The sequence below is a fragment of the Sinohyriopsis cumingii genome, chromosome 2 (genome assembly GCF_028554795.1).
Source record: "Sinohyriopsis cumingii isolate HCF-2022 chromosome 2, ASM2855479v2, whole genome shotgun sequence".
Classification (NCBI taxonomy): domain Eukaryota; kingdom Metazoa; phylum Mollusca; class Bivalvia; order Unionida; family Unionidae; genus Sinohyriopsis; species Sinohyriopsis cumingii.
The window spans coordinates 58,454,468-58,470,175 of record NC_142962.1 but is presented as its reverse complement, the minus strand read 5'-3'; the positions used below and the strand labels follow the sequence as shown (position 1 = coordinate 58,470,175).

At 36.7% G+C, this 15,708-nt stretch overlaps 1 protein-coding gene across 1 annotated transcript in view; it reads left to right on the top strand.

The window, feature by feature from the left end:
* Positions 1-971: 971 nt before the first annotated feature.
* The window catches only part of LOC149804947 (tetratricopeptide repeat protein 13-like), a 120,036-nt gene continuing 105,299 nt past the window's right edge, over positions 972-15,708 (top strand). The window contains exons 1-2 of the mRNA XM_089946126.1: positions 972-1,268; positions 6,368-6,474. Coding sequence (XP_089802252.1) covers positions 992-1,268; positions 6,368-6,474 — 384 coding nt within the window. The 5' untranslated portion in view covers positions 972-991. The remainder of the gene's footprint in view (positions 1,269-6,367; positions 6,475-15,708) is intronic.

The window sequence follows — 15,708 nt, the reverse complement described above, 5'->3', positions numbered from 1 at the left end:
TACACGGCAACCTTTAACAGCATTTGAACCTTTCTCTATAGATTTGATTAAAAGCTACCCAAAGCCATGTAAACTCGATACGATTTCGACATCGTTGTTTCTTGGGTGCTTAGATTCAATATTGGCTTCACGTTATTAGTACTTCTCTATGATCCAGAGAATTCCCATCATTTTTCAAAAACTCCATTGTTAAGCCTCTGTTGAAGAAATCGACACTTGACCCGAACGATTTAAAGAACTATCAATCTCTTTCTAACCGATCATTCATTTCAATAATCTTAAAAAGTTGTTCTACCTCAGCCTGCACTTAATGTGAATTCAAATAGTCTTTCAGCAATTTATAGTTTGTATATCGCCCTCACCATAGTACTGTGCCATTTTTGGCCAGACCGTCCCCGATTACTATTTGTATCTCTTTATCGAATTTATTTGTATGCGTTTATTGTGTTGAAGTGAACGCTTCATTTTTTTTTTCTAAAACCCTGAACGCGTTCTACATTGGCAAATGTCGGTTTAATTTCTACTCCTTTAAATACGAGTTAAAAAGAACAAATTTTACAGATTCTTTTTTCTTCTTCAAATAATACTGCAAAGGGTTATTATATTGCATCTGTCCATGTACACTGCAGGCGTAAACTCGGTTATGGGAGAAAACGAGTGCGCTGAATAAATTTATTTTTTTAACTGCATACTGTTACGCATTGAAAAGTTATTTGCATGCATATGAGAATTGACAGCTTTAATTGGTTTCATTAAAGATATACAATATATCAACACGTAATTACAATATATCAACACGTAGCATATGTATTTTTGTCTGCCAGTGTAATGAGCAAAACGATTAGTTACGTGGCATTATTATTCGGCGTTGAAAAAGGTTTGCGTATAATATTATGCAATTAAAAATTTCGGCACTATATTGTCACAAGGGAAGTAACCCAATGTGAAACTCTTCTATGTAAAACGTCTATACAAGAGAGCAGACGATGACATGGCGGCGTGGAAATGTATTTCGCGTTGGACATTCTTTTTAACTTTTATTTTACGATGCTGGTCGGAAGTAGGATTGATGTGTGAGGTTGCAAATGTCCAAGTGGAAAGTGAAGACGGCAGAACACAAACGTTTGAGATGAAGAAGTTGGAACCTGTGCGCGGAGACTATTGCCTGTCGTGTTCGCGACCTTCGCTCAGCTCTGCCCCTCATGTAACAACTCTCAGGTCCAAAGTGATCCTGTCTATAGCTGATAAAGAGATTTCTAGTGAATGTGGTATGACTGACATTTGAGTAATATATTTTTTTATCAATCACAATTGCACATTTTCAAACTTGTTAAACATAATTCAGTTGTTAGAACACATAGATTTGGGTCATGACGAGAGAATTGGTCCAATAATAGAGGTTAGAGGGTGCTGCTAGCGGTTTACGAAGCGATCGCTAATTTCAAATCTGGCCATAATCCGACCACTGAGAGATAGAGAGATAGCAGATAGAAAGCGATATTGTTATATAGATAATTGTGGAGGTTGTTACAGAGATAATTGTGGAGAGAAATAACATTTTATTTTTATTTAGATTTATACATTTAATTTTTTATTGTTTTTTATTACGTATTTATTCCTGGTTTTTATCTTCAGAGTTCAGTACCAACTAATTATAATTCTACATTTTCTTTAAGCTTGTTGTCTTGGTCGGAATTGCCCTCTTATGATAAAGAACCTGGGTAAATCCGACCATTATTCAGAACATTGTATACATTAGTTATTTGTCAAAAAACTGGTGCAGTTATTACTTTTTAAGCGAGACGAAGCATTATTTTAAAGCTACGATAACATAATTATTATGTTATTGAAAGCTATACAAATCTTGGATGATTGATGCCTGACTAATGTCCTGAATAAAATAAATTTATGAATGCCGCTTCTGAACTTGTGCGGAAGAGAGAGTACTGAGGCGATTACATCATTTTGTCATGTGATGCCCTCGTTGCCGGGAAAGATCTGTACTAATTTGCATACGCATGTGCACAAATAAAAACAAAGAACACAGCAAGTAATTTGCATATCTTTGTAGTAAACAGCAGGATATACATCCAAGGTCGGTATTACCCTAGTGGTTGTAATATGACCATGTTACCCTAATGGAAGGAAACTTGGCAGGAGAGTATTCTTTACCCCTGTTGTGCTTAAGCTTCAGTGCAAAAAAAGTATACAAATGTAGGCAACACCTGACTTGACTCAGTTGATTTGTTATTTATATATATCTGCCAGTTGTTGACATCCTCATGGTGTCTATAAAGTTTAATTCACAGCATGTTCATGGCAGGTTGACGTGTCATACATAAGTTCTATACTCTCTGACACAGCTAATCAGATTTGTTGGTTATATGGTTGCATGCCACAGCTTGATGGCATATTGTGGACTAATCCTACAGTGTAAGACGTTTCCCCTGAATATTTATGTTTTTGGGTGTGACATCTTACTGCCTAAATAATTGTGTTGTGTTGCATGTTCCTTGGTGAACTGACAGAGATGTGAACAGCTGCTCGTCTGTTGATAATAACCTGGGCAACAAAGTTAGCCATCAGGTATCCATTTAATGTTTTTTTTAAAATGTTTTTTATCAGTGCACATGTCCCCATAAGCTCTTGGCTTGTAAAGGCAGCACTCACTTTGTTTTTGGTTGACAATCCTTTTGATCGAGCTGCGAATTTAATACATGTACTTGTTCAGTGCTAAATAGAATTCTGCCTCTTTTAGTAAATGTTTGACCATAATTTCTTAGCTTGTTTTCCAATGTGACTATTCTTTGATTGAGCTGCGAGTGATATTTGCTCAGTGGCAAGTAACAGAGGGTGATTGATTGATCCTGCCACACAACTGACATGTTCAGTTGCATCCTATAATATATTTTACAACCTGTCTGATCAAAGTGTTTACTATCAGATCCCAAGCTCAATCTCTTCATAATGACCCACTTATGACATTGAGGCCAAGGAAAGGGAGTCAGGCAGTATTTATGATGACTACTAGATCATGATGATTTACTTGACAATGGTGGAGGATTTTAGAACCTTATCAGGCATTGAGGATGAATTGTTGGACTTTGCATAAGATGACATTCAAATGTGACATTTATAGGATACTGTGAATTAAGACAAATGTTAACTTAAGTTTCATTATTTATTTTATGAGATACATGGGATTAACATATTTTGGTCCAATATTCAATTGTGGCTGTTGAGGGGCCTCAGTGCAGATAACTGGGATGTTATTGAACATCTGACAGGTGCATGACATTAAATCAGTCCTTCTGATTAAGGATCGTATTGTTGACCAAATGCGATTAAACAATCCATACTCAGCTGTGCCATATCAACTGAATCACCACAGTACACAGCTGACATTAACAGTTCTTGGTTGGGTGAAGTGAATGAGATTCCCATGGAGAAACAAATTCTGCATGGAGGATACAATATTGTGCCAGACCTTGTCAGGATTGCCTCAATGCTTTGGTTAATCTTGTCTGTGACAATATCAGTGGCAATTATCATGCATATGATGACCCCCATGCAAACAACCTCAGCAGTGCAACTGTTATTGTAGGTTTATTGTATTTACATAATAAATCGAGTACAACTGCAAACTGCTCAGACCCAGATCTGTTGTCGGCTATTGTGCTGGCAGATCTGGATGTGTACAGTTTGTTAGGAATAATCAGTAGAACAAACAACATATGCCCTGGTTTGCAGGTGCATTATGCTATGGTATTTCAGGATCATTGTTGTTTGAAGCTTTACTCGACTTGTGTGCAAGTATATTATGGTACATGATGCTTGGGTGATCTCTTGATTACTCAGATAGTGTCCGTGTATCTTCCATGCAGTAGTCCTTCACTGCTGACACACATGCACAGGAATGGCGCACATATCTCCGTGGAGAGACCCCAGCAATACAACTGTACATTTGAGATTGACCTGATATTAAATGTATACAATGATGATTGTACATTCACTATGTAAACGCCCCCTCTCTTTGTAAAGGGTGAGGGTTGATTGGTAGATTGTACCTTCTTTCAAGGTGTCCGCTTTATTTGATTCTCGTTATCTAGGAGATGATTGCCGTCAGTGTTATTGCCCAGATCGAGTAAACTTAAAGGTAGAATAAATAGAGATCTGAGCAGTTATATAGAACAGAACAACTCAAGCCCCCGTACATAGAAAATCAAAATTGACTCAATTACATAAACAATGGTGATAACACAATACATTAGGAAGATACACTTCGTTTTGGAATAAATCTTTCACCAAATTTCAAAATACAAATATATTTATAAAAATAGCTGATCTGTTTTACTGATGGAATTTGTTCATCATATGATTGAGTGAACAATTGAAGTTGTTGCCTTGTACAGTTGCATAACCTGCTTAGTTCTGGTTCACTCCAATTCCACAGTAGCTGTGATCTACGAATTTAAACAACTAAATTCATGCACATATTGGTATCAACGAATTTCATGATTTTGACGCAAATACCTTTTGTGCTTTCAAGCGTTGTTCATTTATACCGCCAAAATTGTGTCCTTGACCTTCCAGATGTCTGGTCCCTTGGACAAATGTTTTATGAGAGAATTTCTTCCAAATTTACTCTCAGAGTCCCCAGTACCTTTACTCTTGCAGCAAAGCTTAGATTAATTAGATTTTTCAATTAGGGGAATATTTACAGCTAGGAAATTTCATGTGGGAAACATGCCCCTATTTAGCATAAACAGTCAGGATGAAATATATTTACCGTCTTTTATCTAGGCGCCAAAATTAGGGTCAACTTGACCTTCCAGGTTTTCGACTAACGGTTTCTGGAAATTTTTCAAGTTTGACAGTCCCACTATGAAATCGAAGTTAACCATGTCCATAATAGTCTGTCTCACAGTTAAGTAAATGAATGCTTAATTGAAAAATCTCTACCACTACCGACCAGACATTTGGAATCACTGCAGTATAGCAATTCAACAAATGCCTGTCTCCATAAATCTAATTAATTGTTCTCGGGCCCAAACTAATGTGCTTTTTGTAGATCAACACAAATTTGCCCCCTCACACCATACATGTCATTAATATAAGATGACCTGTGTATTCAGCAACTATGGTAATGGCCTTAGTGATGCTGATCATATGGATGATGACTTTGCCAAGTGCATTCCTCAACAACAAAGTCATATTCCACTTTTATTTGACACAGCCATTGCAAAATCCAATGGATGTCCCAATATGTGGTCATTTTGCCATTGGAGCTCTGGTGCACTGACCTAGCAAGTGTTTGTTATTTTTGTTTTGTCAAAGAAAAAATCACTAGTAACTACACTTAAAATACACAAAATATAAGTTGTTATTTAAGGATGCGCAAGCACATAAACTCTAATTCACCAAGAGAACCATGATACTCTTGAAATATGAACTTGCTTGTTCTTATAAATACTGTTTGCGGAATCACTGCTGCAAATGACCTGGTTGTGGCAGGAAGTCATGACTATTGGAACCATCATACTTAATCAGTCAGATTTTTTGTTGGAAGTTGTATTAATGGTAACTGGTGTCACAAAATGATTTTGTTACAGCTATCAACAAGTAAGTGTCTGTCTGAACATTTTTTATGTAGAGTAAGGTAGTCTGATTGCAAATAGCAAGTAATATTTGGTAACTATTGAAGGTAAAATGATTAATAGAGCAAAATGAAAAACTTACGACAACTCCACAAATAATATGATGCCGCATGGCAGCTCCAAGACAGGCAATTGATCTACATGCAGTACAAATTGAGTAAATGGTTGCAGATGTCCATCATCACTTTGGAGAAATAGAGCTTCCTGCGGATGTGCCACAAGTGTTACCCACACACATGTGCTTCAGAGACCCCCAAATGTTTATTCAACCCCCCAGGTTTGATACCAAAATTTGTTTTTTACTCAGTCTGACCCCCCCCCCCCACCCCCCCCCCGTTTTGACACCAAGATTTTTTACCCACAGTCTTGCACCCCTAGGGGATACACTGTCACAGACACACTCAAGTGACTTCACCTGACCTGTGCTGTGGATGCAGTGATTCACATGCTTTCACCACAGAGGTGTTCTTCCATTTGGCCTTGCCTCCAGACACAAAAATGTACATAGAACAATTTTAGTGCACTAAAATTTTCAGTTTAGAGTTTAATCATTCATATTGCCACATCATCTGTCACTAGAGTTACCAAAATTCACTATGAAAAATTGACAGAGCTCTGAGTTACATTCTGACCAAGTTTTATTACCACCATTTCTAATGAGCATCTGTATGATATGAATAGTGATAGCATATTTTTATTCTATTTTGCAGACCCCTCTCACTCAGAATTGCCCCTGGGTCTTTGTTCCTTCAACACAGAGTCAAGCTCCTGTTACAAGGAGTCACCAACAATTGACACATGTACTCTTCATTCTGAGGTCAGGAAATTTTATTGTAATATAACATGTACACATTTGTTTTTTCATTATGAAATTGTATTATTCACTTACATATACATTTCTTTATCTGAACAAATAGTGCAGAAGAAACTCAGTAATGACACTTTTGTGCTACAGGTCAAATAATAATATATATTTTTTTTAAAGCACACTATATTGCTTATGAGTTGATATTCTTTCAGATTAAGTTTTGCATGATTAAGGGATTTTATTTTCAGGTCTCAGATAAATATTTTTAAATATTTATTTGATAGCTCTGTGTTTCTGTCACGGATTTTGTTGCATTGACTGCTAATATGGAAGTTGTCGGTTTGCTTACAACACTATGTCACGGTTCAAACTAGACCTGAATTTTAGAGAGAGGTGACTTCTCATTTTGGACAGAATAGGGAGAAGTGAGAGTTGAAAATGGAGAAGTGAGAGCAAAGCAAAAAGGATATTGCAACTTGCTTGTTATTTTTGTCCTTCCTGTGCGTGCATACAACACTCACTCCATATGGAGCCTCTCACCCTTGGTGCTCTAAGATTAGCCATCATACATGTACTGGTATTTCTACTCTCGATACTAAAATGTTTGTCATAAATATCTTCAAAATTACAATTCCAAAATCTCTTTATTTAGTTTGCATTAATATCTTAATTACACAGAAATTAAGCTTGCGCGCGTTTGTAATGTAGATTTTAATGATCACCTATTAGCAGAGGGTTAAACTGGATTGCAAGATTAGTAATATGGCGGTTCTTTTGGAAAATACGCACACAGTCGTGGCTCTAATACATGTATGGCTGTGTTTTCTGGTGGATGGACATGTATCACATAGACAAAATAGGCAAGTAATGCCTGTTTTCATTCATTATCCTTTCCATGGTACTTGACAAAATACTTGTTTTACTTCATGGTAACACATTGTGATGTGAGCTAACGGTAACTGCGTTACAGACTGGGGGAGGGGGAATAAATCTATCTTCACCTGTATGTTTTCGGACACCTAATTAAAGAATTTGATATGTATTTGGACGACAAAAAAGTAATTATTTGTTGCAGTCTGAAAACATGGTAAATATGGACAAGCTATGGATGATAAGATAGCTCAATGGGTGCTCACTCAAGCGTGACTTACAAATTCCAGTCAGTTTTGAGGGAATATGTATATATGCCAAGGAACTAGTCTCAACAGAATTTCCGGAGAGCAAATTCCATGCCAGTCGTTTATGGGGAGAGAGTTTCATGACAAGACATGACTTTGTGCTCAGAAGCAGGACCTCTCTTGCCCAACATTTACCCAAGGATTTGGAAGAAAAGATTGCTTCATTCCACAAGTTTGTGATGGATAGATGTGAGGAGGATGAGTTTGACAATAAGTTTATTATTAACATGGACGAGACACTTTGATCCTGTGCCAGGGAAAACGGTGGACAAAGAAGGAACTAAAAGCATTCTGATTTGTACAACTGGCACGGAGAAGAGACACATTTCTGTCATTTTAGCCGTTGCAGTTTCTGGCGACGTATTACCCCCAATGATTATTTTTATGGGAAAGAGACAGCTAGATCTGAAGGCACCAAAAGGGTGAATTATCGCAGTTCAGGAGAAAGCATGGATGGACGAAATGCTAATGCTGCGATGGATTGAAGAAATTTATTTGCCATTCACCAGAAGAGAGCGATCACTATTAGTTATGGACTCGTTCTGGGCTCACATCACTGATGACATGAAGAAACAGTTGCGGCACGGAAATGTGGTGCCCGCAATAATACCAGGAGGCTGCACATCCAGATTGCAACCTCTTGATGTGAGCATCAATAAACCTGTCAAGAGCTACCTCCGCCGCAGCTGGACGGAATAGATCAGGGATGCTACGAATGCATTAATATCATCTAATGAATGCAGCAACTGACGGATCAAGACAGCCAGCAAACAGACTGTATTGGACTGGGTTGTAAATGCCATGGACACATTGAAGGAAAAGCGCACAATGATAATTAAATCTTTCAAGGTGTGCGGCATCAGTGTCAATCTGAGCGGAAGTGAAAACGCGCTGATCAGAAACGACAAACAATTATACAATATGGATGATCATAGTGATACAGAATTTGAGGGCTTTTCGCCCGAGGACCTAAAAAAGGCTATGGACAAGGTACTTGATATTGAATAATATATTTAAATATATTCCAGCATTAAATCATATTTCTTTTCATTCTTTGATATTGCTACTTATTGTGTATGGCTTAATATAACAATGTTTATCTATCTATCTATCTGCATACATACATACATAAATATATACATTCGACTAAAAAATTTAAAATTATATTAGTTCATGGAAGTTCATGATCACAATAAATAATTGGCTACCAAATGAAGTGAATTTTGTATCAGTTAAATTAATGGTAAACATGCTGTGAATTTTACAATAAAACAAAGCAGCACATCTTCCTAGATTGTGTCCGAAAACAAATTGTAGAAAAAATTATAGCAGAGCAATGTCCGAAAACTTACAAGGCATTTAAATATTACATTTCCCCCCAAAAAACTGTGTCCGAAAACAAACAGTGTCCAAAAACATACGGTAAATACGGTAATGCTTCATGCGAGAGAGATAAATACCTACAAATCACCACCGCTGAATGGCAGCTCCACCATGGAGGGGCTGGTTGACATCACAGATTGAAATTTGAATACCCAATGAATGAATGAAGATCACCCGTGGAAAGACTGAAACATCATGATTGATTTATAATTAGATACCATTTCAAGAAACAAGTGATCTTTATTTCAATCATATATTTAGACAGAAAAAAAATTCAAAGTCTTCTGTATTCTGTACATTTTAAAAAGTTCGATCAACTTCTTTAAATTTGCAGTATGTTTACGCTTTCCTTTATTACAAAAAAATCTGAACAAACTTATGTACTGACTTGATGAGAGACATATCTTGTTAAGCTTCTTTTGAACATTGTAAATTTATTTAACTGTTTAAATATGAAAAGTATTCCTCAGAGGTATGGACAATAACATTCCGGATGACAACTGCTTATGTTTAAAAAAATGAAACAAACAGAACAACAGAAAATAATAAATTTTCACTTAAATGTGAACCACATAATGGCACAGTCATGTGGCTGAATATATACTTGTCTTTGAACTTGAGTTCAATTCTGACTGTGTGTACTGTAATGGACAGGCCGTTTATTATATTGGGATTAATTGTTTTTGTTAATCTTGTTATGAATGAAAGAACAAAAAAATATATATTTTGTTCATTCATTCATAACAAAATAAATTTATTTCAAGTAAGAAAGGAAATGCCATTGTGTCCTTTTTTTACTATACATCTGAGCAAGATAAATGTTTTCAGGCACGTATTTCCACCTTAGAAACTTAAATGGCCTCTCCTTGATAAAGGTTATGACATCAGCATTGAAGTTTAACAGTTTTTAGGAGACTTAGTCACCCGCTTTGCCAGGTAGCATGACCCCTGAGTATGGCAAGTTTTAGTAGCTTGATGTTGGTAAAGATATCTAGTTAGAATCAAACTTTCAGAGTGTCTTGAGCTTAAGGCTTCCATTATGAAGCCCTTTCCAGATATGGCTAGAAGTAACATGACCTGGTTTTAATATTTCCTGTGATGCTAAGGAGACCGTTTATGAATTACTCATGATCTACAGAGGACTTGTCACATGATGGAAGTGGAGTTCTTAACAGCTTGAATGTCTGATTCAGAAAGTATCTTTTCCTGATAAAGTCTTCCTAATGGGTATCTGGGAACAGTCTTTAAGAGTTTTTGTGAAATTTATTTTAAGCAAAGGATATTAATGGTTATAGATGTGTTCATTTTTGCATTAAGAGCCTGTAACGAATAGAGCATATAGTCTCAGATATCTGAAGTTATATATAATATAGAGATGCAGGGATGATCCTGGCTTTTAAACGGTTGTCTGCAAAAAAAATCGCCAACCTCAATATTTTGTTGCCAGTTTTAAAAAAATGTTGCCAGAACAAGTAGTGAATATTTTTCTCGCTCTAGTAGTGTAATAGGCAATGAAAATTGAAAAAGATGGGATAGTTATTACTTTATTGACAACAAGCAAGACAGCCATAATATTACAAAATAAATCATTACATGACTGTTTTGCACTACTTCCATGGTCTTTGCATCCCACATCACAGTTAGTGCATAGGTATGACTTGTCACCTGAAATAAATGCATTATCAAATCTAAAATATCTACTTTCCGGACATCTACAGTCTCTCTTTCTCTCTCTTTTGTTTTTTTAATAGAAGCTTAAAGTATTAGGCAAATCTATATTATTTGTATTATTTTCCAAACAATAGTTTTGTAAGGAACTTTAGTTAATGACATTTTAATACTAAAACCCTATGACCATACTTTGCAATGTAAGATAAATGATGTATAATGCAACCGTCGATTTCATGCATTCATGAATGAAACACACCCCCTTTTTTATGTCTAGCAGCCAGGAGTTCAGATGTTTATTTTTGCCGCACTTGACATGCTTTGCTTGTAGTGAATTGCTTCCTAAATCCCAAGAAAGATCACTGAATTCTGTAGATTTTTTCTTGACAAGCAAACTAGGATCTTCTTGCCACCAATGAAACTTACATGGGTCAACGCCTGGCATTAATGTACCGTATATATAAGCATTAATTACCATCATTATATTAAAAGAAGGAATGAAGAAACATTTCACAGAGCATATGTGCCCCCCAAAACTCATTCAGAATAAATATGTTATTTATGAGTTAACAATAAGGAAATAAGGTGGGATATAAAATATGGGAAATAGTTATCACATGTATGGTAGCTTGAGACCACATTTGAACTGTTAACATAAATTCACACCCATTTTAGGCATTGTTAGTTATAACAGAAAAGGGCATTGTTTATTTGTCATTCAACTGCTAGTGCTTTCACTCACTGTAGAACAGGCGGTTTTTTTGAAGTATGTCGAAGAGGCTTGAGTCTAACCTTTAGCTATTGTGCAGTTTGGGCACAGCTGACCAGAATATGAAATGGGGACACGTTGGGTGGATAACACACTCCACAGGGAGAAATGGCGAGAATTTCACATGTATTGGACCAAAAAAATTGGTGAATATTTTGTGAAAATGATGCTTAAATATGCTGCAAAAAATTTCCCGATGGTAGGTCCCAATCTCTGTTTTCAGATTCAGTCTCCTACCTCGGTTTTTGAAAAGATTTTTTTGCATGACACGCTGAAATAACTGTACGGTATTAACTAAATTTATTCAACGACTATTTCATTAATTCTTTGGAAATCTTTCTGTACATTTGAAACTTCAACACATAAGGGGCATGTTTTGTTGGAATGTATTCAGATTTCTTATAACTATTGGAATTGAAAGGACTTTTAGGAAATATGAATTCATTCACCATTCTGTAAGTTAATTTAATTATTTCACTCCTGTATTTTGAGAAATGTATTATTTTCAATTATGCAAAACTTGTTTGGTTTGCTATTTCTTGTTGCATGGTTTAAGTCCCTGGATGTTGGACTGTCAGGTATAACATCAGGTTTCAGGGACTGTGTTGTCTGATGAATTTGCACTAAATCCAAATGCTGTTAATTTTGTTAACTTACTCTTTGGATAAAGTTGCACTGTTGACAGCATATAATTCTGATTACGATTTTTTTTCTCCATTTGCTTTGTATTTATACACAGCAATAAGTACTTAAAAAATAATCAATTTTCTCTGAAGTTTCAGTAAAACTATTTTGTTGGTACATTTAAAAAAACAGCAGAAGAATTAGCTGTTGTTCAATTAATTGTAGCTGTTTCTATTCACATCTTTAGAGGTTGGTCGATTGTAGTTACAGTCCGGTAGCATGACTGAGTGTATCACAGCATACAGTACTCAGGCCAGATGTCAACATAATTAGATTATGATGTAACAATGCACTGTAAAGATGGATTTGTCATTGTGAATAAAGGATTTGTGTATGTATTAGATAGATTCCAGTGCATTATGTATCCAAGTTTGTGGTTTCCTTTTGTGGTTCCTTTGAACGTCTCCACTCCAGATCCATGACTGTATGTACAAATTAAACAGCCAAAAAGGTTGTTGCCAAAAAAAATTGCCAGATGGTTTATTTTGTCGCCAATAATGAAAAACAATCACAATTTGCAACATTGGCAAAGCCCAGGACAATACCTGGAGATGTGTTTACTACAAATTCTTCTTGGAAATGAACGGCCAGTAGATTCAGCAGTTCCTCTACTATCCTCTCTAAATAGAAATGGCCAAGTCAATGGGATTTTCTTTTTAAAAAAAGGACAAATTTATAGTCAGTTTAGACCTAACTGTAAAACATGTTCATGTCCCTAAACAGACATGTCCACACAAGTTCCTTCCATTTGGATTCCAAGACACAATATACCAATTTTGCAGTCTCCCATTCAGTCAATATGAGCCCATTGACATTCACCAAGGTCATCAAATGTGTGGTTATCCTTTTCCAGTTGACCTCATTAATACCAGTGACTGCAGTTTCTCTAGGCAACATGGTAATTTTATCTTTGGTAAAGGGCAGAAACAGTCTTCTGTCCCTTTTGAGTCAATTATGGTTCTTATCAACTGGGACTAGTTAGACCTCAGTTATGTCCAGCATTTTGTCCATTTGAGCATGTAAATTTTTTATCAACCTCAACATTGTCTGCCTCCCTCAGATTTTTCAGTTTAGATCCACTGGTTCCAATGGCCTAATGATACAACCAGGTTTCATAACAACGAACAGGTTTCTGTAAGTGGATAATCATAAGTCTAGAGAGATTGCTTTTGCAGGTCCTGGTCCATGTTCTCAGACACTGCTTTAAGTGAAAAGAGAACTGCTATATGGCTGAACAGTTGAAGCCAAGGAAAGAGGATTTAATCACTCATATCCTTGCATCATGGCTTAAGTGGGTAATATGTTCAGTGTTCTCTGAGCTCTTAGAATATCAAATATGCCTCATGAAGGTCATTGCTCAATTAATCAGAGCTGTCAATGCAAGCCTTGTGTTCCAAATGGAATGTTTTGGTCTAAGACCTTACAGAAGTTGTTATTTGCATGATCTAGCTTCTTAGAGACAAGAAATGAATCTGGTAATTCTGATGACTGCAGAACAAACTGTCACCAGACCAATTTAAGTCAGAAGAACCATAACATGGGCATAGAACAGTGCTTTTGCTGGATATGTCCAGAATTTTTCCTAGGTATTAAAAGGCCTTTTTGTTCTTTCTTATATTATTGTACGGTTGTCACAGCTTATGTGAATGTTTGTTCTTCTGGTGTCATGTTAGAAGTATGGTTGATCCTCATTTATGGAATACAATTGTTTTCCCTCAGTCACCAGTGTAGCATTGCCTCCTCCTATAATCTATTCTCCTACTGTTAATGCAAATGATAATTGTATTCAAAGGATAAAGCAGATTTTTTAGTAAATTATGTTGCTCTGAGAATATCAGATCACGTAACTATTAATCCCTCACACACTTCCCAGTAGGTACAGTCATCCTTGCTGATGTATTGTTCAAGCTAAAACTGAGTAAACAACTGTAGTTGCCTATCGGTGTTAATGGAAGCTAAGTGGTAAAGGTTTCTTAGCTTTGTTAAAAAGTTATATAGACAGGAATGGCAACATTTTTGTCCTTTTTCACTTGCTGGATTTTGAGAGGTGGCAGAACTTCAGTGTTAATGTTATCGGATAACACTGGTCAACAGTGAAATCATTACTGACTTGAAAAGGCCCTAATCTGTAGTATTTTGGTGTGCCGAACACGAATATAACCGTGAAAAATTTGTATTGGCTCTCGTTTTGAAGATATTCATATACCTCATTTTCTATGTTTCACTGTGTAAATTTCTCCAGTAGGACTGCAGCAACATCCGGAATAATGATGTAACATTGCATAATACCATCATGCTCACATCATCCACAGTTGATTGCATCATTTTCTGATGCAATGCAATACTAATGCCATGCGGCTGCTGAAGTAAGTTGACGTCAGCAGTGTACTATACATGTGTAGGCCTATTATACTAATGCCAGGCGGCTGCTGAAGCTGACGTAAGCAGTGTACTATATAAAGCCCAATCAGATAGGTTCAGCATTTAAAATATTTTAGACGTTGTGCGAGACAGTTCAAGCTACTGTTACATAAAACTTATTATTTTATCCATTTACGTACAATAAAGAACAGTAATGCCTCGAAAGTGTGTTAATACCGCGGACAATTTTTGCTATATTTGTGGGGAAGTGACATTTGCCAACCAGAAGAAAAGTATCAATTCTCAAGTGAAGAAGGCATATCATCTTTACTTCGGATGCAAGGTTGGTGACCAAGACAAGCCTTGGGCTCCGCATATATGCTGTGCTACATGTACAACACAGCTTTCACAGTGGTTGAATTGCAAAAGGTCATCAATGCCGTTTGCAGTCCCAATGGTGTGGAGAGAGCCAAGCAACCACCTAAATGACTGTTACTTCTGCTTGGTTCCTCCTCTTTCCGGCGGAATAACGAAGCGAAAGAAGTCTAGAATAGTCTACCCAAACATTCCGTCTGCATTTAGACCAGTTCCACATGGTGAGGGACTTCCTATTCCAGAACCTCCAGCAGAATATTCTCTTGATTCATCTGACGAAGACAAAGGTGAGTCGACCTGTTCTTCTCCTGGTCCATCAGCATGCAGTGATCCAGATTTTCACTGTGGTGCATCATCAACCCCACACAGAATAACACAGGAAGAACTAAATGACCTGATTCGTGATTTGGACTTATCAAAGAACAAGGCAGAATTGCTAGGATCAAGACTCCAACAATGGAATCTTCTAGAAGAAGATGTCACAATTACTGCATATCGAAAGCGCCACCAGCAATTGGAGCCTTTCTTCAGAAAGGAAAGTAATCTGATATTCTGTTCCGATATTGAGGGCCTCATGAATGCTTTAAAAATCACTCATGACCCACAAGAATGGAGACTATTTGTGGACTCTTCGAAACTGAGTCTCAAGGCTGTGCTTTTGCACAATGGAAACATTCTTCCATCTATTCCAGTAGCGTATGCTGTCCACATGAAAGAGACATACGATAACTTAAGGCAGCTACTGAATTCCATTGAGTATAACAAGTACAGCTGGCACCTCTGTGGTGATTTGAAGGTAGTTGCCCTTTTAATGGGACTGCAGCA